Genomic DNA, 25,902 nt, shown 5'->3' with positions numbered 1-25,902 from the left:
AATATACATATACAGTGTTCCTGTATTCTGTCTAAGATGAAATATTCTTCATCCACTCATGCCTACCGAATTCATTCCACTGAATAGATCTCCTGATCCTACATGTGCTGTGTGAACAAAGTTTGTCGGCTCCCCAATCATGCTTCGGTCAATCCGCCGTCGTCTTTTCTGAAAGGAAGGTAAAGAAACCATCTAACTGAGAGTCATTGAAAAGGCAAAAACAATGTGTGTCATAAATGTAAAAGTTAATTGCTCATAGGAAATTTCATGCACTGTAAGATATTTTCATAGAGTCAAAAAGCAGATTCCAAATTCCCAGGTTAACCAAGACATTGGTAATACTGACCTTTGTTTTTACTTCGAGGATGTATAGCAGATCATTAGAGCAGCATTCATACCACTCCTAACATTTAGGCCAAGAAAACATTTGTAAATAACCTTACTACATTCCATGGTTTATTAAGCAATATTTGCAACGTTTCATACAGTAACTTCCACCTATATTTGTATTTAAATCATGATGTGACAGATCAAATTTGAGGTTCAGTGATTCAAAACAAGAATTGAGGATCAGAGAGCATTAGTATAGTCTATAAAACCACTAACTTACAGAGTTTCTGATTTGCATGCCATGGGAACTTTTTTCACTATTTGTAATATACTTCATGGTGATGTTCAAAACAATGCCTTGAGTTTGATCAGGGTTAGTCACAGACATATCTTTACTGAACCCCATATACTCAGATAACTTCCAGGCTGCGTGGTTGTAGTGTGTGAGCGGAAGGGGTGCAGTGTGATAATAAGGCAGGATGCCAGATGAGGGACTCAGATTCCTGTGCCATGAGACAGAAGGCAAGAATTGCTTAACCTCTGCCTCCCCCTTCTCACAGTCACAGCTTCATTTTTTATTAATGTAATAACACGCAAATTAAAAATTGGAGGCAGTAAGGACTTCCTCTAAATTAAAGCTGCTTTGGTTGCCTGCCTCCAGCTAAGCATTGCATCTAAAGGAATAAAACAAGGAAACCCTATCCTTGTTTCTTAGGCCAGAGCCAGGGAGCTTACATAGAGCAAACCATGGCGTGTGCAGTCACTGTACACCTGTATCCTCTATTTGAAAAAAACCACTAGCCATGAAGCACAGTATGAATTTAAGGTGTCTCATACAAGATCAAGTGTAATAGCTAAGAAACTACTTGAGCTCAATTAAAAGCTTCCCGTCATCTTAAAATCCACTCAGCCTCATTTTTAAAAGGATGTCCGTTTCTAGTCTTCAGTGAGATCTTAAGACCACCCAGACTCGAGACACAAAGGTATATGCCTCACGAGTGGGCTAGCTGCTGTTGAAACACAGCTACAGATTAAATCTTTATGAATGAGAGCCCACGACTATGAGAATATATCATGGGGTTTAGCCAGCAAGACCTTTCCTGTACGTTTTCCCCATTACTAAAACCAGATTTCAGTAGGTTTCAGTACCTTACTGCATCGTATTAATAGCTGGGGTGAGGAGAAACATGAAACATACATAAAACGCTTCCATAGAATAGCAAAACAAAATGATCCGATCTATGCCAAAACTATTAGTGAATTCTCTACTCCCAACAAATTTGACAAGATCAACCAAATAAAATAATAATAGCTATAAAGCCATCTCCTTGTAGGTTGAGGGCTTTCACAGGGAAAATGTTTATGGAAATTAACCGAGACGTCCCAATTACAGAAAACATTAGTAGAGTTCATAGAGCCACAACAGAATCTATTACCATGTCCCACAGTGCATTAATATTTCAATCTGGAAGTCAAGCTCACTTATACATACAGCAAATGATTTCTTAAGTTAAGCATGATATCAGCTAGTAAAGCATACGTCACTGCCAACTCTTTCCCACACCAGGTTTATGCTGGATGAGAACTGCTCATCTGACATGTTCAGGATGAGGAGCATCTCCACCAGGTGTGATGATTATTTTAAATGCACGTTGCTGTATTTACACAATATAGTATTGTAATATGCTGTGACTCTGAGACAGAAGAAAGCTCTAGAGAGCTGTATGAAACACACCGCTCCAATTAAACACTTAAAATTGTTTCAGGTCTGCAGTAGTTGCCCCTCTCCCCCTTTTAAAAAAATAACTGCCAGAATCAGATTAATTTATATGTCTAAACAATACATCCATGATTTCTTGGTTTTAGTAGAGTTTTGAAATGCAGGGTTTTGATGTAGAGAAAATGTACACAATCTCAAGGCTTTGGCAATTTTTTGTTTGTTTATTTGTGTTGCAAACAACCAAACTCTTTCTTTGGGCAACTCAACTTATTTTCCTCCTTTACTTGTTGCTAAGATCACTGGCATGCCAGTAACAGAGTGCTCGATCTTGTGAACGACTGTAAATGATTCTCCGCTAATCTTCAGCTAGTCAACCAGTAACCACTAGTTAAAGTGCATCACCATCAAACCCTGTTTCTTATCTTAAGGGAGTTTCTTATCAGAGGCATCAGCCAGTTACGCCCTGGCATGTGCCCATTGATGTGATCTCCTTGAAGCAATGGAACAGTATTTAAATGCTCTGCTATATTAAGACCACAAAGTAGTTCACTCTGAAAGCAAATCAAACGTTTTTTTGCTGCAGAGCACTCAGTTTGCTTTACATTAGTGTTTTAGCTTGGATCATGAGCATGCTTTTAAAGGAACTTTGCCAGTCCCCATTTACCATGCTTCAACTTTAATTTCAGAATAATCTTGGAGCGTACAAATTAGACTTCTTTTGGGTGAAGCTGAACTGGAAGACTAGCTGATGCACTCCCATTGCTAACGGACACTGTGGCCAATGGACCAGGTAAGCCGACCTGAAGCAGACCACAGAAGATATCTAATGCACACCATGGTTCCCCAACACCAACTGTTCTGCTCTACTACATAGCTGCTCCTACGAGGATGTACCATTTCCATAGACACAGCCTCAGCCAGCACTGAAATGACCAGTTAGCATGGATGAAGGGATATGGGGAGCACTATAAAAAGTCACCTGGTTTTCGAGGAACGTAACACAAGAGACAGGAGTAGGGGAGCATGCCTGGAAAGGTTACAAAGCTTTTGCAGAGAACACCATTAGCTTTGCCAGGATTTTATTGTGAAATGTGTTTTCTGAGGCCCTGTACCTATAAGAATACATGCAATACCATTGTTTTATAAACAACTGATTCTTCAATAAGTTTAGTATATTTAATTTGAAAGAAGCCGAGAAGCATCACATTCGTCTCTTACTTAGGAAGAAATGAATTGTACAGTTACGCTCATTTCCCTCTGTGTATGACCTGTGCCTTTCAATGCTTGTTCCTAGTGCAAGTCATATGCCTGAGCTGACAGAGCCCAGCAAAAATGAATTCCCGCTAGCCTTCACCCATGCCCCAAACTTCGCTTGATAACATACCATAAATAATTAGCCTTAGAATATAGATATACCACTAACCATTGTAGTAATGAGATCTGACTATAAAGGTGATCTTTAAAACAATTGCATGTTTGTGATGCTAGTACAAAGGACTTCAACATACACACACCTGAATATTTGTATCATCTAAAGGTTTGTTTTAAAGATGTTTCTGACGGAGCACATATATGTCCCAACTGTGCAGTCTAACTGCAGTGAGACCCTATGTCCTGTATCTGTGTTTCTTGTGGATGTTTTCTTAGCAGGGGGGAAGTAGAAGAAAGCTCACTTTACGATTACCTCACTTGTCTGTTATCTTTCTTGTTAGTTTGGGTCATTGGTATCAATAGGCAAAAAAAGTTTAAAATCTGAATTGTAGTATTGTAGTATTTGACTTTTCCCCCGCCCCCTTGCCTTGTCCCAAGGCATTTCCCCCTTTACTACGTGGGGAAGGGGTGGCAAGGAGCACAACAGAGGTGAGATGAGAGGAAAATACCTGTAAAGGGATCCTGGAAGTGGAATATGAAATGTCATCATTTAATGGCTTTAATCAGTTTATTCCCTTGACAAAAATCTGCAGAATTTGGATTGCAAAGTACACACCAGGTAATTTTTACGCCATGGGAAAAAAAAAAATCTTTAAACAGAAGTAGAAGAGATGCAGGTTTGTGTGTTAAATGTTTGAGAGGAGTGGAAGCATTCTCAGGACCCATCTCAGAAGCTTTGCTTTGAACGTATACTAGATGCAATGAAACTGGATCACATTTCAGTTACCATAGTAATGAAGTAAAGAATTGATGTCTCTTCTATTCTTAATCTGTGAGTGATGCTTTGCACCCACACAGGGTAGCATCTCTTTCGAAGTACAAGATCAGTATTCAGAAAGCCACCAACAGTTGCATCACACAGAAATTATTTTAACCCTGCAAGTTTCTTGAAACTTCTGATAAACAGTTTTAAACTCTGTTTAAAAAAATTAAACTAATTATACCATGTTATCAACCTGCCCTTCAGGAAAAGCCACAAGCATTTTACTGAAACACCGTTTTCATTGTTCAAAAAATACTTATTTGCAAGAAATTCAAAACTGTAATCTGTTTCTTTAAACAATTGCCACTGATGGGTCCAGAGACATGTAAAATTTCCTTTTTATTCGCTTCTATTTTTGGCTTGCAAGGAAGAAGTGATCTTTTTTGACTATCTCCAAATTTTGTCCAGAGGTTCAGCTGCACTTCTCTAGCTCAAGCCACTTCATAGTGATGGCAACAGTTCTGAATTAGACAAGTCCTCTGTCTGTATATATACATACCAAAAAGAAAAGTTTTGGAAATTTTTCTCCATTGCACAGTTATGCATCCCTCTCTGCCCTTCATGACAGGCCCTCTCAAAAAAAGAAAAAGACATGCAGAGTAACATCAAGGTCTCAAACATATCAGAAAATATTTGAGTGATGTCACTTAGATCCTAGCAAGCTGATAATTATTTTTCTGGAAACTGCTAAAAGTAGAAGTCGCAAATGAAGTCAAACAGAATATCATACAAAGGTATCGCAAAGTCAAGTACCAACCTACATATGCTGGGGATCAAAAGCAAAGAAATCTCTTCTGTTAGCTGGCAGAAAAGTATGTTCGGCTAAATCTACACCAGATTTTCTGAGATAGCTGCTAGATACATCTCCCAAATCCAAGTCTGAGTGAAACATAAGTTACACACAGCACTTCAAAGGACGCTGCAATATAAAAGCCTGCGTGGATTTGACCTGCAGAAGGCTCCATCTCAGCCCCGGTCAGCACTCAAGTGGAAGTGGTATTGCGGGTGCAGATGAGGAACATGCTCTCTAAGCGTAAAGCGATACATGGTGGAAACTGAAGAAATTCAGAGGGGATGGTAAGTTATTGCCATATTGCGAACATGTAGAGTTTCTGAAAACAATGCTGCTTTATTAAAATCCCCCACATATGGCACTTTTCTCCTACCACCTACTTTAATTTATCTCCACTTTACACACAAGAAAAACTGCCAACTCTTTTTCCCACACAGCAATGCTTTTACCCAGTTGTATGTTGTCCTGGCTTTTTGTATCTTAGGATCTCAGTCAAGTAAACTGTAAGAAACCAGGCACCAGTGAACCCACTGCCTTCAATGCAAGCCTACCATGGCGAACAAACAGAGCAGGGGCAGACTAGAACTTTGCACCTCACATGAAGAATAACAAATTTTGGTATTTAAGTCACAAGTAGTAAATCTTTGTTTTGATCATTCTTCTCTAAAACTAACAAATACAGTTGCTTTTCTATTAAGGAGAACATTTTATTATTATTTATTATTATCATCAAGCTACCACAAGGCAAGGATAACACTTTCCTAGTGCTAATTTTGTAACATTTACCAAAACGTTACAAGTGTCATTTTTCATGACTGTGCTTCCATATATATATATAGTTTTGTCTTATTTTATGTGCAGTAAAAATATATTGCACTTAATATATTTATGTATTACATAACAATATATATTAATATATCATATATTGCATTTCAAGGCATTTTTCTGTCACTTCATATTTATCTGTGTTCCAAAAAATGTAGGGCTCAGTAAACTAAATTAAAAAGGAAATAGCATGCCGATGTGATCTACCTAGTCTAATCTTGTGCAACACATTTCCAACCAGATCCAAATCAATATGAAGTGATCCATCTGTAAAACGGCAAGTGATGCACCTTCCTTTTTTTGGCACAGTTCTTTTTGTCTTTCATTCTAACTCCCCGTAGAAAAGGAACTTTGGATCGAATTTGTCATCATTTCTCCTTATTCTGCAAGACTATCTCTATTATTTTTCATGACGTTATTTTGCTATACTCTTGTTATTTCAATACAAAATTTGTAAGCTTGCCACAAAGACTTATATGCAGAAAATCTAAGAAGTGACATTTATTGAAGCATAATGCCTGTGCTTTATAGTCTCCCTTTCTGAATAAAATTATGAGAAACATCTTTAGTATTTTAACTTCAAAACAGCTTTGACGCATCATCAGGGAAAAACAGAACAAAACACCATGATTTGGCACCTCATCTGATGCAAAGTAAAACCATCAACTTCCCGAGATTCATTTTCCAGTCTTGTATCAGTCTTTTCTCTAATTTCAGACTATTTTTTAAAAAAAATTAATTCTTTAAAAGGAGTGCAGATTGCATAGATCAAGGTATTCATAATATTCCACATTAGAGTGGGCTATTGCAGCAGCATTTCAGGCTTCAGTGGGCCCCATTCACCTGCCAGGATTGCCTTCATCGACTCAGCAATGCTTACTGCTGGCTGGCAGGCTCAGTAACCTAGCTAAGACAAAAAAATGTTTTTTTCCTTTTCTTAAATGATTACTGTCATACAACAGGCTTATCTCTCTTCGCAGGAAGATAACTAAAGAACATTTATTTCCTCTCTGAAGCCTCATTCAAAACTTAATAAATTTACTTGCTAATTCCCTATTGGAAAACTCTCCCTGCTGAACAGAGAAGTGAATGCTCTAAAGAGTTGCTTTGCAGAATGAGTTTCTGTGGTCAGAGAACGACTACTTACGTTTATTACCTCCAAAAATTTTGCTCTTTTCAAAGCAGAAAGATGACTTCGAATTCATAAACACTAGAAAGTTACACAGCTTTTAAACTTATCTCCACAACATGAGGGTCAGTCTTTCAGACTGCTCAGTCACTGCTATCTCAGTCATTAAAATGGCATCAAATACAGTAAGAAGCAATTAGCTTTCTATGATAGCTCTTTGCAAGCTTGACTTCAAACTAACAGCAGGGTAATTTGAACATAATAAAGTATAATAAATTTTAACCACATCATCTAATCCTTTGCCACACCAAGAGATCTAGAGTTAATACATCTTTCCGTATTAAAACAATCCAAATCCCAAACTCTCCTAAAATAAAATAAAACCCAGTAGAGCAATCACAACTGTTGTTCTTATGGTAGATAAGACAAGACACATGCAAACCAGGAATACGCTCCTGGTTCTCCTCTGTACCTGCCTAGTGCATTTGTTTTCATGATTAGGAGCTACTCTGCTCGTACATCCAACACTCTATGGATGCACTATCAAGACAGTGATAGGTATGTATGTGATTTGCCTTTTTTTTTTTTTTTTTAAATTTTTTAGGGAGGCTCACAGCTATTAGGGAGGCTCACAGCTATTATGTTTGACCTTCTTTCACAAATAACCCTCAAACAGCAAGCCCTTTTTGGAGAACTTCTGTTACCATTCATTCTAGTGTTAATTTCAGGCTAACCCAATGCAAAAAGTAAGCTCTTTTAATCTGCTAATTTACTCTCTGGGATCTTCGCAACCAATCAAGATAGGCGTTTCATAACTTTTCCTTGAGGACAAAGCAATCTATTAAACTTTTCAATACTGTAACTCTCTGTTGAAATAGAGCTGTTTGCTAGCTTTGTATTCAAGAACTCAGCTGAAATTTCAAAAGCAGTGCAGGCCAAAGAGAAAACTAAGATAGAAATCTAAGGAAAGGATTTAATCAAAGACAAGATCGTCAACCATTTCAAGATGGGGGATTTGGATGGTTACAGGAGAAACTGAAATAGAGGAAACACCACTTTATTTTCCTTCTTTGATCTCTCCTACTTTTTATATCTCTCCGAAAAGAGCACCAGCAGCGAAGGAGTCCCTATGCTGTGCCACCCAGCTGATCCTCCATACGCTAACACACAGGAAGAGCTAGGTACTTGCTCAGAATAGGAAGTATCAGATCACCCTGTAGAGGTGGCTTTCTCTCCTCCCACATACATGCCGTTCTGCTCCCAAAATAGTCTGATGTGCACAGGGTGGCTGTCTTAAGACAAGCTGTGGTCTGAGTGATGTGTCTGGGTTCCCGATATTGACCCATCAAAATTCCCTAAAAATTCTTAAAGTGTCTTTTATCAAACCCCACATAAAGGGGCTGCAGGGGCAAGGGTGTCCCTTGCATTTGTTTTTGTCCGTTGTGTGTTTAAGATGCATTTCTCCACACTTTCGTCCCTAATTAGGAACCTAGAGATCCATGTTAAAAACAACAAAAAGCATGTACACGTATAAAGCTGGAATGCTAATACCAAGTGGATCATTATGTAGCAAACTAGTACTGTGAAACCAATGGCTGGATGTATAGGACCATCATAGAGCCAGGATAATATTTTTGAACAAAAGGCTGCACACCTCCTAAACATTTCCCTGAATATTGCAGTGCTCTCCATTTTTTTTCAGCTTTTTAAACCCAGGAGCTTACACTGCCAATTCCAACATTTATACAATCTGCAAGTACCATACGAAAGTTGATGAAATTAAAGAGACACCACCCACAGTAATGTTAAAACTCCAGTCACGCACTAGCATATATTTAAAGTTTCAACATTTAATTTAATTTTTGAACCATAAAGTGACAGTGACTATATTGAACTGCAGGAGACTACATACTCTCTGAAGAAGCAAGGATGAAGAACTAGACCTTTAAGTTTCAAATGCTGTATTTCAAGAGGTCTGTCCTCCAGAAGAAACGTACAGAGAAACACAACTAAGATAATATGCAAGATAAATTAAAATGCTAGGCAATCCCTCCAAACCACCATACGTCAGTGACAGATTTATTCTAAAGCAGCAACATGTGGTATCTAAGCCCAGCGTAATGATGTTCTGACCAGCGCTTGTGATCTTCATCAACTGTGAAACACCAAAGCTGCTACCATTAACTTGTTTTTCTCAGTCCCTTACATGGGCAGTTTCTAGCTAATTGCTTTAAGAGCCCTGATTGCGTATGGATCTTAGAAACAACAGCTTCATCAGAACAGAAGCAGGAGGAAACCAGCACAGGTTTTCATGCCAACTTTTAAGCAAGAGAGATAAGTAGCAGGCCTCCAGCACGCTCAGCTTTCATCAAGTTTTCAAAAAATCCAGGACGCTACCTGACTTCTGTAGTAAAAGGAGAGTCAGGAATCTGACACAACGGATTGAAAGAGGTAAGTTTTTAAATAATGTAAGCTGTTATAATTAACATCTAATAGATTGATTATCAAACGTACACTGGATTTAGCCTTTAGGCAAAATCACTTGGCATTTACTGACTAACTGGCAAAAAAAGAATAAGCAAATCTGATCACTTTCTGAACTCCCGAGCAAAGGAACTAAAAGTTCCACTCGTACTTAGAAAAAGACAACAGTAAAGGGAAAATAAGAGAATCTAAAATGGCACAGAAGCTGACTTTATCAAATCTTCTAGCCTGTTTTTAAGTACAACTTCACATCGAATTAATCTATTTTGTAAATGAATACCTCAAACTGGATCACATATTGTTACCTCAAACAGCTCCTTTGCTTTTAGCAAATTCAGCACCTTCTTGAATCTTTTGAAGTGTATGCTTTCTGATCTGTTTACACAATATTCCTTTGTATTATGATGGTGGTAGTCATCACATGACAAAACTGGCAATTGTAGCCTATGTTTTCTAAATAAACAGGAAAAATTGCCAGATGAGGTCAAATGACTCTGAAAGACAATAGGTCTTTTAAGAAATGTGTTTAGCTCATACATTAAAGGGAACTTGTTCCATTCCAGATGCTTAAACCAACTTTAATTCACATAGTAAATCAGAATCCATTCCTTGGTATAGCTAGTAAGTACTGTCCTTTTCAAAATACACATTAGCACAATTTTAAGATGACATTTACAACTTGTAACTTGGCTGTCACATTATGCCACGAACTAACTGCTCTTTCCAATAAGTTTATTTTCATTACTTTTGGTGATAAATGCCTCTTTAACATCATGTAAAAAACAAAACAGTCATCTAAGATAATAATACTGGTTTTCTACTCTAGCAACCATACTTCTTTAATATCGTTAGACTATGCGTCTGATTGTAGAGTAACAGGTAATTCATCAATGATAAGGACAACAGGGAGTGATGAAACGAACAAGTCTGTGATACTGGCTTGTGGTATCTCAGCAAAAATCAGAACTTAGCATTTAACATATACTCTTTTCTTACAGTTGCCAAGCTGTGCAACTTCCAACACATTAGCTGTTGCTTGGAACAAGTGCTTATTACCAGCCCGCACAGCTGGAAACAAAGTTTATCACTGCACACCTTTTGGAGTGATCCAGAGCTGTGACACAGGTAAGGGACAAAAACTCTGCGGCACATGGTATAGAAGGAGAAACTGAAAGAGTGGGTTTGTTCACCCTTAGGAAAAGAGGAGACATCTGCTTGTGGTCTTAATGGTCTTCCACTACCTAGCAGGAGGGTACAGAAGTCAAACAGACTTAGAGGTGCAAAGTGATAGCATGAGAAGCCACAACCTGAAGTTGCAATATAGAAAATACAGATTAAATAAATAATTTTAAAAAAGTAATTGTTACGTAGGTGGTCAAACACTGGACCAAGAACCCAATAAATCTGAATGTCCGTTCTTGGAGATCCCGAGAACACAACTGGACATGGCCCTGTGAAAGCCAGTGTAGCTGGCTCTGCTTTCAGTAGGTGCATTGCACTAGATGGCATCCAGAGGTCTCTTGTCACCAAGATTATTTTCCAAGTCTCTGTCTTCAGCTGGTGATGAAGAGGAAGAATGTAGAGCGGGCTAGAATTGACTTTGCTGTAACACAGATGCAGTATATTCTCCCCAGTGATCAAAATCATAATGTTAAAAGATACACATTAAACAAATAATGTAAAGATACACCACAATACAAACTTTCTGGAAATTTCTAATAGCTTCTTAAAAAAGCAAATCCCAAAGTCCTGATAACAGCACACTGCAAATGGCATCATGTTGAGCTCTCTTCCCTTGCACTTGCTCACCTTCCCCAACAAGAACATAGGAAATACTTGAAAGGTCATCTGGCATGATCAGAGCTGGAGCTCTCTAGAGGACGTGTGTCAGGATTACAACATGTAGCCACCTCCTGCTCAACCAAATGACTGTCACGCCCCCCCCCCCCACCCCACCCCCCCGCTACAACGGAAACAAAAGCTTCAGGTGTCCTTAAGTACAATGCATATTGAAATTCTTTTGTTAAGAAATTTATTTCATGCTTGCAAATCCTGTAGTAAGACTTCCTAGAGCTAGCTGGCTAATATAAACAGGTTTGTTATGTCCTGCTTCTGCAGGCTTCTGCACCCATTTGCATCTATATGGAAGCATACATGTTGCATAAGATACATTACATACAAGCTTTCTGTACTCCTATGTACACTCTGTATAATCTTCTAAATCAGAATGATATGCACATATCAAACTCCATTGCAGAAAAGTAAAAGAACAAAAAATAAACTGAAATATTACCTCCGAACAGGTAATAGCCACTGCTAGATACAGGATCCTCAGTCACACTCAGCATACAAAACCGATCACTTAAGTCCAACGCTTTGTCTGAACCAGCTAGTTAAAATATCTACTGCTCTGAAGAGAATAGCTCTAAACGCGTTGTCACATGTGCTCGCAAGCAGCAGTGTGGTACTGCACACTGTGATTCACCTTTGACTATGACAACAAATCAGGGCACACGTGGTATTTTCAGAAAACCTTCACAGGCAACTCATAGTAATTCCCTTACTAGGAGAAGATGGGTCTTCAGGAGTTATGGCACTGATATTTTTTAGCAATAGGATTCCTGAGTGGGAACTCTAGTACTTGTGCCGCAAGCAAAGACAAAGCCACGATAGTTAATAATAATATCCTCAAGAGTCAACAAACACACAGTGAATTCATCAGCTTTTAAATACCTCTGTGAATGTCATCTTAGAAGCTTGACATTAGTTTGCCCAAATAGCAGCAGCTTCTTGTTTATATACCTATGCAGTGAAATATCTAAATATTTACCTGGTTTTCTAGTGGTGTTCTGTACTACTTACTTCTCAGTGAAGTTTTATCAAAATGAACTTACTCTGAATGAAGATACTTTCTTTTTTTTGTACAAATCCTTTTTTAAGCGAAGTAATCCCATTATACTTTTGTGTGTGTCAGCTCTACAAGACACACTTCTGACTGCTGACCTTTCTGGCAATCTTCCCATTGGCATTTCCTTGCCAGGACAAATTATTTGTCACCTGTGTGAACTCATCATTATCTCTGGGTTCTCCTTGCTGCTACAAAGGCATCCTGACCAGTTACCTCATCAGCATATAAGCGCTGTCACATAGCCTTGCGTAGCCCATTTTGCAGTGGGGAGAAGCATTTATAAACATGGAATCACAAATTTGCTTCAGTGGCCATCCCACTTTGCTCCTGTGAGGACTTTGGCAAAGCTCCCAAATTTGAATGTCAGTGTTGGAAATCTGTTCATCCAGTTCGTTTTAGGTAAGTCACTGGAAAAAGTGTGTCCCAAAATATGTTATGATGTAGTCTGTCTTTGCTTGCTCTTGAAACATCAAAGCAAAAAGGAGTTACAACCTACACAAGGGAAGCAGGAACAGCCTCCCATATTCTTCCCATACTATGAAAAATAGTTAGGCATTTGAAAGGTGATCCCAATAGTGGACGTGGAAATGATGGCATTATACACAAAAAAAAAAAAAAGACAATACAAGCAGCATCCAAGACAATTTAGCAACTGATGGCCCTGTAGATATTTTAGGGATGCTTAGATGCCGAGCCCACACATAGCATGGCTAGAAGCATCTCTGGAAGAGTACTCTACCAGCAACTCTTACGAAATGTTCAAATCAACAGCTGCCCTCAGACTTAAAATAGCTTTCTGCTCAACTTTTGACATATTCAGAATAGTATCTGACACAGAGCAGCAACACAAAAGCCTGTGCCCAAAGTGTGGCAAATACCCCCAAAAGATGGAAGGGGAGTTGTTCAGGAGCTAATTAATGAGTCCTAACAGAAGCATGGGGGCAAAGGAAGAGCAACATGGTGTGCCATTGCAAATCCATAGGCTCAAAAGACAGACAATGAAGAAAAAAGGCCATTGTGAGGGAAAACTTGTAGTCAAGCACTGTATTCCTACCTATTTCAGTTCAACAAGGAACATAAAAAGGAGGTCCTTTCAAGGAGTGTTCTGCTTTCCCTGGCAAAACAAAGGAATCCTTGCTGCCTTGTCCAACTTCCTATCAAAAGAAAAACACCAGTTCCAAGCATGTACAGGCACTTTAGCATAGTCTAGCTGAGGCATGCCACAATTCCACAGGTCCTGAGTGTAAACAATCATTAACTATTTAAATTTCATCAAGTCAGGAAGTGCCCCATATTCCTGATTTATTTGTCAAATTCTACTCTTCTAAATACGGCCTCGTTGAAAAGAAGTATTCAGCAGCAGTAGCAATAGCTCCTTACTCTTCCACTAGCTGCACTAAGACACACAAATTTTGTTGAGGACGAAGTCTCAGGTACATTCATTATTCAGAATTTACTGCCAGACTCACGAGTAGGATCAACAACACATCACACAATCATTTTTAGAGGCATAATGTTCAGAAACATTATGTTCAGTTTTAGGACGAGAGGAAATGGCCTCAAGTTGCGCCAAGGGAGGTTTAAGCTGGACATTAGGAGAAATTTCTTTCCTGAAAGAGTGGTCAGGCCTTGGAACAGGCTGCCCAGGGAAGTGGTTGAGTCACCATCCCTGGAAGTATTTAAAAGACGTGTAGATGAGGCGCTTAGGGACATGGTGTAGTGGGTATGGTGGTGTTGCGTTGACGGTTGGACTCGATGATGTTAGAGGTCTTTTCCAACCTTAATGATTCTATGATTCTATGAAAAATCTTTCTACTTACTAATCCATTTCTGTGGCAAGCCTATCCCTCCTTGTCTTGCAGATCTTCTGCACTAAGTTATCTATGATAAATTTATTACAGTAGAGCAAAATTTCTATTATTGTATTATTGTGTCTCCTACTTGCATACTTTTTGACACCATTCCTTCAGTTTAGTACTGGCAATTCTGAAGTTGGATTCACTGTAGAAATCCAGAAAATATAGTGGCTTTCTCAGTGTGTCAGATCTATTGGTCTTGCCAGAATAAGCCCATATTTAGGAGCGTCTTAAGATAGGAAGAATAGGAAAGCATGGTTCTTTAACAGTCAGCAAAACGGGAAGCTTTGGCAGTGCAACACTGAGGACCATGGAGATCTCTCAGACTCCTCCAGGTTCTTGCATTATTGGCAACTTCAGGGCAACAGCTTCCCAGTTCCACAAATGTAGTCAGCTTCTATCAAAAACAAGATACGGCCAACATCAGCTGTTGGCTACAAATTTACAGTCACTGGCAGTTAATGAAGAGAAGAAAAAGCAATAAACATACAGAACAAAACCGGGTTTTCTGAAGAGCTGCAGGCTGGGAATTTCTAAACTGGGTGCATAACAACAAGTGTAGATTATTTATAGTAAATATTTTTCCTTTTACTCGTCAGCAAATGGAACCATATGATACCTAAAAAGACAGGTACACAACTCCATCTTCCCAACAACTAGAGTTATGAACACAGAATTGAATAGTAATTGTTGTTAGGAAAATATCTATTGTTCCTAAGTTAAAGAAAAAACCATCAACTACCACTATCACTCTATGTTTCAAAGCCTGAGCGTCAGGTACCCTTTACCAACACACAGGTCTCCAGTGAACTCTGGCAGCTATCCCAACAAAACAAGTTGTTTTTGAACAGCTGGCTCACCAGCATGACAACTGCCAAATTCCGATCGTATCAGATTGTTTTAAGAATTCCCTGTGCCACAGTGTCATCAGGCTACACTACCCAGGAACATGCTTCCATGATCAAGGCACAGAATTTGCAAGAAGTTCATTTTCTTCCGAGATTTCCTGCATGGTTTCTATGCCTCAGCCTCGCTTCGCCGTTTCACTGAGTTTCCCTGAAGTTCTGTGAAGATCCATGGACACAGGCATTAGAGTAGCCGCCTACAACTGCCATCCTGAACTGACATTGCCACTTACGTACTTCTCAATAGCTTTGAAGTTTTACACTAAGGAGAGCTGCATACTACATCAAAATAATTTAGGACAAGAAGAGATGCACCAACATGAAAGGTCTCATAGGCAGAATCTGAGTTGTCTACCATGGAATTGGTAAACACCGGTTGTCACTTTGTAGTTACCCTACGCAGAGCTTCTCAGAGCTTCTTTAACCTTTCACTTCAGATGTCTGGAAATAGCGCATTAGAAATATTTTTGAAAATCAGAAGGCTGTGGTGGTCCTGCTGTCCCTCTGGTGTTTGCTCCACATCCCTTTCTTCACTGCCTGCTGGAATGAACACGTGAGCAGGCACAGACAGCCAGAGAAATTTCATCCTTTCAGGTGACTAGCATTTACAGTCATTACCGCATACTCACTTCTCAGGAGCCCTCCCTGCCTCTGCTCCTTGCTCTTTATTACAATAACTTTAACCTCTGTCCTGGTCCCCTAAAGCTATCGGTCAACTTCGTTATTTGACAGCCATTCAGGCAGGAATTTTACCCAAACACTGCTGTTTTTTCTAGAAAGAACAACTGATTTTTGGGATAAAGGATCCCAAAGGCTGCACAGCTAGAACAATAGAGTAGTATTAAGAAAACCTGCCACTTCAAGCTTCTATTTCCTCACCTGTCTTTGTCCTAAATCATCTGTAGCAGCTATGTTAAAGTCCCTCCTGAAAAAGGGGAATTGCTATAGCTCTTCAGAAGCTCAGAAGCTTAAAAAGCTTGTCTTCATAAAAACAATGTATACTTGGTTTATGCTCCAGCTGCTTTTATGCAAAGCCAAACATTACAGCTTCAGAAGTGACCCTAGTTCTCCCTATAACATAATTTCTTAAGCTTTAAAGTCTTAATTTTAACATATTATACTGAAAACGCAAATACATTTTAAGTACACTTTATGTATCTAATATTCTTTACAACTCAAGGGCAAACATAAATTTCTCCACTAAGAATAACACAAAGAGGTTTTGTTTTCCAGCTGCAAAGCTAAAAAAGTCAGAAAGCGGAAAGACGCGTGCATTACCAAGACACTCGACATTCCCTTTTTCGGATCACTAAGGAAAAAGTTGAGAAACGCAAACCTTTCCGCCCTTCCCAATTGTTTCCCTGCAGGCTTCATCTTTAAACCGCTCTTCTGTGTTCTGAGATTGTATAGTCAGTTCAATTTTGTTTAAGAAACTGAAACAAGTAAACTTGCATAAAACACACTCTAAAACTTAGGTGTGGCTGTTTTTCTGGGGAACAGGAACAGCATGAACCGTACCAGGTTCAGCATTTCTTGTCTTATGCATTGCAAACATAAGTGTCTGCTATGTTTGGTCATAAAAAATAAATTGTCAGTGATACTCACTCCTACAATGCCCCCAGAGCCAACATTGCTAAGAGCCTAAGTTGAATTCTATTCCTTCTTAGGCACGACCAAAATTTACTAAATTCCAGTGAGCTGAAGCAAAGGGATTACTTGCAGAAAACTTACTGTACCAGTGTGAGAAAAAGATTCAGCTTGACTCTCTGAACCCAGACTGAGTTTGTAGACCTGTCAACTGGAAGTTTTACTTGTTTTCAAAAGTGGTTCCGTGTAGGAGTCCATCACTTGACGTACATTTTATTGACCAACAAACAACTATATGGTAAAACAGGTTTTCGAGTTGTATTTCAGAGCATGCTTCAAAGGGAAAGTTTTGTCTGTCTTTTTAGATAAAAAATACACGGACATCAAAACCAAATAAAATCCTCCTATTCTCTTTATCATTTTTCTTTCCTTTTCACTGGGTAATAATGTGAGCTGACTAATTCTGGAACACTAAATTACATAAATTATTATGTAATGTAAGGTACTGCAGAGTACCTGATCACTTTTCCTAATTATATAAAGTAGAGACAGATCAGACTGATGTAAGCTCTTCTGTTCACTCTGACTAAACAGAAATTAGTATTTATACTGGTGTCAAGTTCAGAGAGAGTGAGCAAGAGGCAAAGATATTGCAGAATGTCATTTTGGTGATATGAAGCATGCTACCAGCAGCATACAAGGCGACTGATTTTACTGTCTTCAAAGGATGATCAAGATGCCCTAACGTTTGTAAAATATTATGGGAGATGTTACAAAGCAGTTATCTGACACAAGTATTGTGCACTTCAGAAACTCATATTATAATCTCTTTAAATATTATAATCTCTTTAGATCTCTTTCTGTTTACAATGAACATCAAGTAAGTAGTTAAGTCTAAAAAATAATATATATGTAATCTATAATTAACATAATCCATTTTAAAAATCTAGCTGGAATAAATTTTTGCCTTAACATTTAAGCTGTGCTGCCTTCAAAAAAAAAATCATGATGCTTATACACATGCCACATAAAAACCTACTACTAAACATCCAAGAGTTTTGTGTTTTTTAGTATTTAGTAGTGCCTTTCCTCAGAGGATCTCAGCACAGTTAGCAGGATCCCAGGCAAGCACTCAGAAAAATACTGTGGCAGTAGGTTTTTGCTGTAATTCAGCAGATTATTCCCTACACACACACACAAAAAAATTACAAAACACCAAAATCCAACCCACCATCCAAATCATACTTCACAAATCCGAGAAACCAGGAACTACAGTTTGTAAGCCTTTGTTATGTAGAAAAACACTAAGTATTGCAGCCTGCAGAAAACCCCATAACCTTCAGTTCTTTAACCACTAAATCAGTTAACACACATCTATCTTCACACATCAGTCAGTTTCTTGCCAGATTTTAATCTAAGTGTGTATGCATTAAAATGTGTAAATTTCCTCTTGATTATCTTCTCTGTGTAGGAACATTACTCTCCTTTTATAATGGAAATGTTGGCATTTTATTCCTGAATCAAAAAGAGCAGCTGAATCTCACTGACCTGAGATGCGTGCAAATGTTTTATTTCTTTAGGGGTAGGGCCATAAAAAGCGTCCTTGATTACATCCTTTCTAGCCTACCAGCAGTCAGTTTAATCCACACGGCTTTCACCATGGCCATTTTAATCACCTCTTCTCCCTCATACTCACTGCTGGTAGCAGCCTAACATTGGTTGCATCGCATTTCACAGATTTTCACTGTCTTCATGGTTAGCTTACAGAAAAGATAATATTCACATAGCATAATGGGCTTAGAAATCTTTGACAGGTTTTAAAATAATTTTTAAAAGCAATAATTAAGTAGCCCCAGTTCTTCTCTCTCACATATAAGTCCTGTTTCTTTATTCTCTGAAGTACATACAGTGCAGTTATTTTCTTTCCTCCCCCAAATCTTCCTTTCTTTGCATTACAAATTGAAGAGCCATTTCATTTTCAAAGCTTAATTCTGATGTTCAAAAAAGAAAATATGCCTTTGATATTTTACCATGGGGAATAAAAGGCCCTGCAGGCTCTTTTGCCTGCTATTCTGTATATCAGCACGCCTGTTCTTGTGTTGGCATTTCTTCTTCCCTTTACAAGTTCAGCAATGCCAAGCTGCTATCACAAACACAAGCAATCCAGTTACATACATATACATGTGTGTGCGTTTGCATATCCTAGCAGATTTGTTTGGAATATGTGCCTAGCAGGATTTGTTGCCCCATTTTAACAGTAATCTACTATTTAACCATCATCCTAGAGCCTAGGAATTAAATGTTTTTTAAGTAACTGGAGTACGGCAAGCTGTATTTAATGTAGTATTTGTTTCAAACAGAGTTAAATAACATGTTGGCCTATATTAGTTTTACACAAGTCTTTCAAGAAATCTACCTGAAGTGGATTTGGCTTGGAAGCCCCCTACATTAGAGGAACTTGATGAGTCATAAGAGTAATTTCCTTTTATAAATAATACACTTCTTTGACACACAACTTGAGTTCCCAGTTGAACATAGCCAAGTGTGCTTTCTTTAGATAATCTAATTCCTGAGAGCATGAGTTTTTCAGTTCACAAAACTGATGAAGGACCCCAAAAGGCAAGTTTTATGTAAATATACATAATGAGATAAAGATTAATAACTACAGTTTATGCAACTGTCTTAGACATCATCTCTAATATTCTATCATTCTGGCGTAATCCCCAATTAACATCTATTCATCAATCCTGTTGAAGTCTCTTCCTCCATTTTATTCAAATCCGATTCATTTTTCTCTACTCACATCATCCTATACGCCCCAAACAATTTTTCTGTTCTTTCCTCATTTAAGATCAGAAGCTCTGAAGCCACTGATGGACTACCATACAGCTCCCCAAGTAACCTGCCTGACATCTTCCAGCTGTGAAACAAGGATAGCAATGCTGATGTCTCAGATGAGTCAGGCCTGAGCTGCAAGAAAACTGAACTCAAAATCAGTGGCATAACTTGGGGGTTTCGGTGGAGGCAAGACTTTAAGCCGTGCTTAAAGCAGTCTGAGGCCAGAATAAGAGACTGTCACAAACTTCCAGAGCATTCACCTGCACTCAGCTGTCACCACAGTCACTGCCCATCAGAAATGTTTTTGGTTTTTTAAGTAAGTAGAAGAATTTAAAAGATCACAATTTATTTTAACAAAGTGAAACTACAAAGCTCTGTGCTGCACCACATCCCCACAGAGAGATGGACGTAAAAGAGAGGGAAGGCAGGCTCTGATAAGCAACAGTATTTCCCACCGCGCACCGTGATGAGATGAGCTCTGCTCCAGAGGTGGAGAGCTCCAGCTAGCCAATACCACCATTGGCTAGAGCAGTAGAGCATGAAGTGCCATGCTATCCAGCAAAGAAGTGCTGGTCTGGGCAAACTTAGAAGACCAATCGCTATTTGGTCCCAATTTATTTCTCAATCTCCAGAGATAAGGCAGTCACATACCAACTTAAAACCATCTTGTGCAGGTTAGGAACACCTAAACCGTAATGCAGGCCTGCCAAAGGTAACACAAAATTAAAATATTCTGGTTTGAGAGCATCCCAGTACCAAAACATATGAACTATGAACTAGGTAGTCCTTTATGATAAACCATCAAGCAGAAAACAAAGGGTAGTTACGTTCACACTGAAAAACAGTCATACCACAAGCAAGAGAAACAAACAATTATGAAGACCGTGGGCCTGCTGAAGACAGTGTATTATAAACCCACACTATTTTCTGAGACTGAATGAGCTGAATTTACAGTTCAAGAAGACAGATAATGTAACTTAAAACCATTTAAAAAAATTCCATGCGAGCCTCTCCCTTTTGATGTCAGGTCACTCTCGGAGCTTGACATGTCAACAAATCACTCCATGTCACACATTTATTTGAGGGAGAAAACACAAAGAGAGATGATATCTTTCCTCAGCTACAGTAAACTACAGCTCTCTTGAGGGTACACCCAAGCAGCTAAAAACCCCTCTAAAATTATTTAAAAAAAAAAACAAAAATAAAACCGATGGGTTCAGAGAGGCATTACTTCCTTGAATCTGCATCAGAGTGCGGTTCACAGCTTCACTTTTTCTGCCCAACCTCCACTCCTCTATTCTCTTCACTCTGTGGCAGGATATTAACCCAGAATTACAGAAGTCAGCATTTTAGAGTGATCAGCTAAGCCACTCTGAAGATGCAAGTGAGAAAATCATTGCAAGTGATTACATACTGAAGTCTATGGCTTAATGGGTACCTTATAATTTCAGGATCTCTGAGAATACATGAAGAATAACTATAATATAATTCAACGGGAACTGGAAATCATGCATGTCTCACGCATAAGTAAGAGTCATAACAGGAACTGCAGAACCAAAGGTTTGAGGAACAGTCTGAAAAAGGAAAACTTTCATTATTGTGAAATGTTAATGTTGGGAATTAAAAATGTAAGTGCAGGCAGAGATCTTTAAAATAGCCATTTAAAAATGCATATTTTGTGAGTTGCATATTGGTCTTCAGAATTATCTCCAACAGAGTATCTCAGATGCATTACAGAAAAATTACAATAAAAATACAGCAAGATAGCAGCAGAGGAAGCTTCTACTCTCAATACTCCTTTTCATATCAAAACCAGTGAAAGGTAAAAGGCTGAACACTTAGCTTCAAGGCAACAACTGACTTCTCTATTGACTAACACAAAACATATTTCCATACGGAGTCAGTGAAAGTGCACATCTCTCAGACTATATCCAAGTTACCTCTGCCTTCAGCTGTTGGCAAGTAGAAATGCCCCTAAACCTACATGCTTCCCCATCTCTCCTGGTCCGACAGGAAAAGCAGAACAGGGGAAAAACAGGTGAACTGCCATGCATTAAAATTAAGGCATACCAAAAATATCAGGGCTTTGCAGCTTCAACTTCCATTAAAAAAAAATTACAAAAATTGCACTGGATTTGTTAATTTCAGAAATGCTTCAGCACAGCCTCCAAGGGTGGCTGCAAAACTTCAACTTTTGCTAGGCAGTATCAACTATTTCTTGTGGCAGCTCCTTTTGTCAGTGACTCATACTAGGTTTTGCTCTTGAAGATGTCTTCTCACTGAAAAATTTGGAGATTTAAAAGAAAGAGGCTCTAAGGGCTCTAACACTGGTGTCCAGATCAACAAAGAGTACAGTCTACTTCCTCCCCATGTTTAAGCAGAAAGCCTGAGCTCTGTAGAGCTTGTAGATATTGAAAGCATATTATGTCCTTCTTCAAATATGTTGATAATGGCAAGACACATTCTCATCAACAGAAAGCTGGCACAATTCTTGTTTCCAGTCCCCCGAAGAGCTCTTTTCCAACCCATCAACTAGTACTACATTAAATAAATAGCATCAATACAGCTAACTAAGAGCTCCTAAAAATTTCACAGGCATAATAAGGGATCGCAAAATATTCAGTTAATTTTCATTCGGTTATGTATACATAAACACAAAATACTGCCTTTTTTGTTTTCTTTGTAAACATTTTAATACTTGAACATCGTAACGGATATTTTAAGACGTGGGGCCTAATTTAAAGGTAAAAGAAAAATCTAAAGTAGCTCTATCAGGCTGAAAGCAGCACAAACAGATCAGGTTTGAGAAATAAAATCCAAGCATTTTGCTGCTTATTTAACTCTGCCCCCTTTGATAAGGTGTTCCCTCAGGCTACTTCTACAACAGCACTGAATAGGGAAAGGAAGAAATTTGGAACATCTGAACTGGCAGCTCAATACGTAACTCAGTATGACAATTCTGAAATCTGAGGGCTCTCTAGAGTTGTCACCTTTTACAACTGAGTCTTTCATAGGCTTACTGAATGTGGTAGGCTGATCATAGAATCATAGAATCATACAGGTTGGAAAAGACCTCTAAGATCATCGTGTCCAACCGTCAACCCAACACTACCATGCCCACTACACCATGTCCCTAAGGGCCTCATCTACACGTCTTTTAAATACCTCCAGGGATGGTGACTCCACCACTTCCCTGGGCAGCCTGTTCCAAGGCCTGACCACTCTTTCAGGAAAGAAATTTCTCCTAATGTCCAATCTAAACCTCCCTTGGTGCAACTTGAGGCCATTTCCTCTCGTCCTATCGCCAGTTACTTGGCAGGAGAGACCAACACCCACCTCGCTACAACCTCCTTTCAGGTAGTTGTAGAGCGCGATGAGGTCTCCCCTCAGCCTCCTCTTCTCCAGGCTAAACAACCCCAGTTCCCTCAGCCGCTCCTCATAAGACTTGTGCTCCAGGCCCTTCACCAGCTTCGTTGCCCTGCTCTGGACACGCTCCAGCACCTCAATGTCCTTCTTGTAGTGAGGGGCCCAGAACTGAACACAGGATTCGAGGTGCGGCCTCACCAGTGCCGAGTACAGGGGCACGATCACCTCCCTGCTCCTGCTGGCCACACTAGTTCTGATACAGGCCAGGATGCCATTGGCCTTCTTGGCCACCTGAGCACACTGCCGGCTCATGTTCAGCCGGCTGTCAGTCAGCACCCCCAGGTCCTTTTCCTCCGGGCAGCTCTCCAGCCACTCTTCCCCAAGCCTGTAGCGTTGCCTGGGGTTGTTGTGGCCAAAGTGCAGGACCCGGCAGTTGGCCTTGTTGAACCTCGTACAGTTGGCCTCAGCCCATCGATCTAGATTTAATGAGTAAGAGAGCATGTGTTTTAGTCATTTCGAGCCAGAAGCTGCACTTGCACAGCACTGCCATGCTGAACAGGGAGCCTGGTCCAGTACTTCTTCAGTAGCAAACACCTGATTTACTGTGCATGCCTACTGAGGGTGATTTATTCTGCATTATTATGCATACTGAATGCTTCATTATCTTTATTGTGTTCAAGTTTTTAAGAGTTGCAGTGCTAGCTGTATCCTCAGCTATATCTATGACTCCTCTAGAAATAAAGCTAAAGCTGACAATATCCATCAATGGTTAATTTACTTAAGTAACCAGAGTCAAGATCATTTATGTCTTCTGTAGCATTCAGCATTCAGTTCAGTTGATAAATAGAGCAGTATGTGCAGGGTTTTTCCGCCTGTATTTTGAGATGAGCCTTCCCACTTTAAATACAGATCTGTCAGTCCTCTTTCATACATCAAAAAAGACACGAAGGAAACTTCACTTTCTAAACCACTTTAAACATTTATGGCATAGCATGCAGCAAAACCGTAACAGCCCTTTGACAAAATACAAAATGGAAATAATCTAAACAAGAGACAAGCAACAAAACAGAAACTAGTTAACTAGAGAGGAAGCTCAGAGCAAGAAGGAGAGCAGCACAGTTTATTCTTTTATAGCGGAGCAGTAATTTTACTGCAAGGTCAAAGGAAACTGAAGAGCTCAGCTGTACTGGGCGGTGGCCCAAACCAGGTGGGAGTGCACCAGATTATGACCAAAGGCTTCTCAGACTGAAAATTAACTTTGCAAGTTAAAAAGGGACAGAATATGAAAAAAAAAAGTGGAGGAAAATAACAGATTCCTGGTGTAGGCGACAGCTCGGCCTAAGAAAGAAACCATGGACATGTTCTCTGAAAACCTGCAAGATAAAAGGCTCTCTAAACTTTTGTTACCAAGCAATGCACCTGGTAGTGGGGATTTGGGAGAGTTTACTGAAATGTAATAGTGCATGGGATGATAGCACATAGGAAGCCTGGGAAGACAGACTCATCTTGTCACTGGGAAGCGCAAGATCAGCTTACAGAACCTATAAAGGGTATCAGTGGGAGGTATAAGAAACCTGGTTCAATCATAGGAAGTGTTACTCTTCTCAAAATAAAAAAAGGTTTGGGTCAGATCATAAGAGATTGAGTTCAGCCTATTTAAATGACCAAGAAAACCTGAACATAGTTATTGAGATACTTCCTTGGTATCATGAAAACAGATGTGAAATCAACTAGCTGTCTGAAGTCTTCATTGTGGTAAAATTTTTATTACCAATCCAAATCTGATAAGAGAAAACTAGAAGCTGATACAAAAACACCTTCCCTTGGCTTTTGTTTGCATTCTACTCTGGTAAAGACCTCAGCCTATTAAGAAGCAAGACTTAAGCCACCATCAGGAACATGCTTCCTTCAACTGTATCACTATTTAGTTTTGTTTCTTTGCATACTCAACTTCTTCATTTATCACCGTATTTCAGAGAAGCATAGAGACCCATGTTCAAACATGCCCCTTCCATGATCTTACTATGAGTACTGCAGTTTTGGAAACACCAAGTGAAATATTTAGCAACCAAAGTAACATTAGGAGAGAGAGTAGAACACTGCTTTCTAAGACGCCCATGTTTTATTTCACAGCAACACAGTGCACCCATTTAGCACTGACAAAAGACAAAAAGCTGTGCCGTGATCCATTTCAGTACAAGATGATGGTAATAGTTGAATACTGTCTTTTAATTAAGGAACCTCTTAAAGTGCACTAATATGTAACTGCAACATTGTTACTGTTCTGCTCTGGGGTATGCTATTAGGGAAGTGATGGCAGTGAAATCAGGTAAGTAATGTGTTCTTACTGCCACGAAGTTTGCTAATCTTATCTAAAAAGACGTGGTTCAAAACCATGAAAATGCACTGGAAAGCACCAGTATGTAAGCCTGGAAGGCATACAGAGTATTGGCAATAACCTAGAAAATGCCTTTTTGTACAGTCCAAATAATAGTCTGCTATAAAATTGACTGAAAGGACTCAGTGCATGTACGCGTTTTTCATTTTAAGTGCATTATAGCTACAAAGAATAGAGATGCCATGCTGAAGATTCCTAATTAATATGCTAGAATTTTGCCAGAAGAAAGCAACAGAGACAGGTCCTGCATCCTAGATTTCAAAGAGATGAGGAAAACGCCTTAGCTCAGTGGAAACTATAAACATCACAGAAACATGCAACTACTAAAAGTTCTAGGGTTTTTTTCTCCAGTGAAGAGGCTTAAAATTTATGTCACTGTCCATGACATTAAAGGTCTCCCAGATACCAGCACCTGACAAAGATTATGTGAAAAAAATCATGTTTCAGAAAATGTAAGTTTAAAAACAAAAGCAACATTTTAAGCACTGATCAGAACAAGTAGCAAATTAAGTAACTTCCTGCTTTCAAGGTCTTTATTCTGAGAGGCTGGTAGTTGTTAGTGTTGCTAC

The 25,902-nt window shown here is 39.1% G+C and overlaps 1 protein-coding gene across 7 annotated transcripts in view; it reads right to left on the bottom strand.

The window, feature by feature from the left end:
• CDC42SE2 (CDC42 small effector 2) overlaps window positions 1–25,902 on the bottom strand; it is an 85,741-nt gene that overhangs the window by 6,957 nt on the left and 52,882 nt on the right. For 6 of the 7 annotated variants that reach the window (XM_075136640.1, XM_075136641.1, XM_075136637.1 and 3 more), the window contains one exon: window positions 67–168. In XM_075136640.1, the coding sequence (XP_074992741.1) occupies window positions 67–168 (102 nt within the window). Of the gene's footprint in view, window positions 1–66; window positions 193–25,902 lie in introns of all 7 variants that reach the window. The other variant, XM_075136638.1, reaches the window with a different exon arrangement.

Source organism: Calonectris borealis, chromosome Z (genome assembly GCF_964195595.1).
Source record: "Calonectris borealis chromosome Z, bCalBor7.hap1.2, whole genome shotgun sequence".
NCBI lineage: Eukaryota > Metazoa > Chordata > Aves > Procellariiformes > Procellariidae > Calonectris > Calonectris borealis.
The sequence above is the reverse complement of the archived record's forward strand: the minus strand, read 5'-3'. Positions and strand labels throughout refer to the sequence as shown.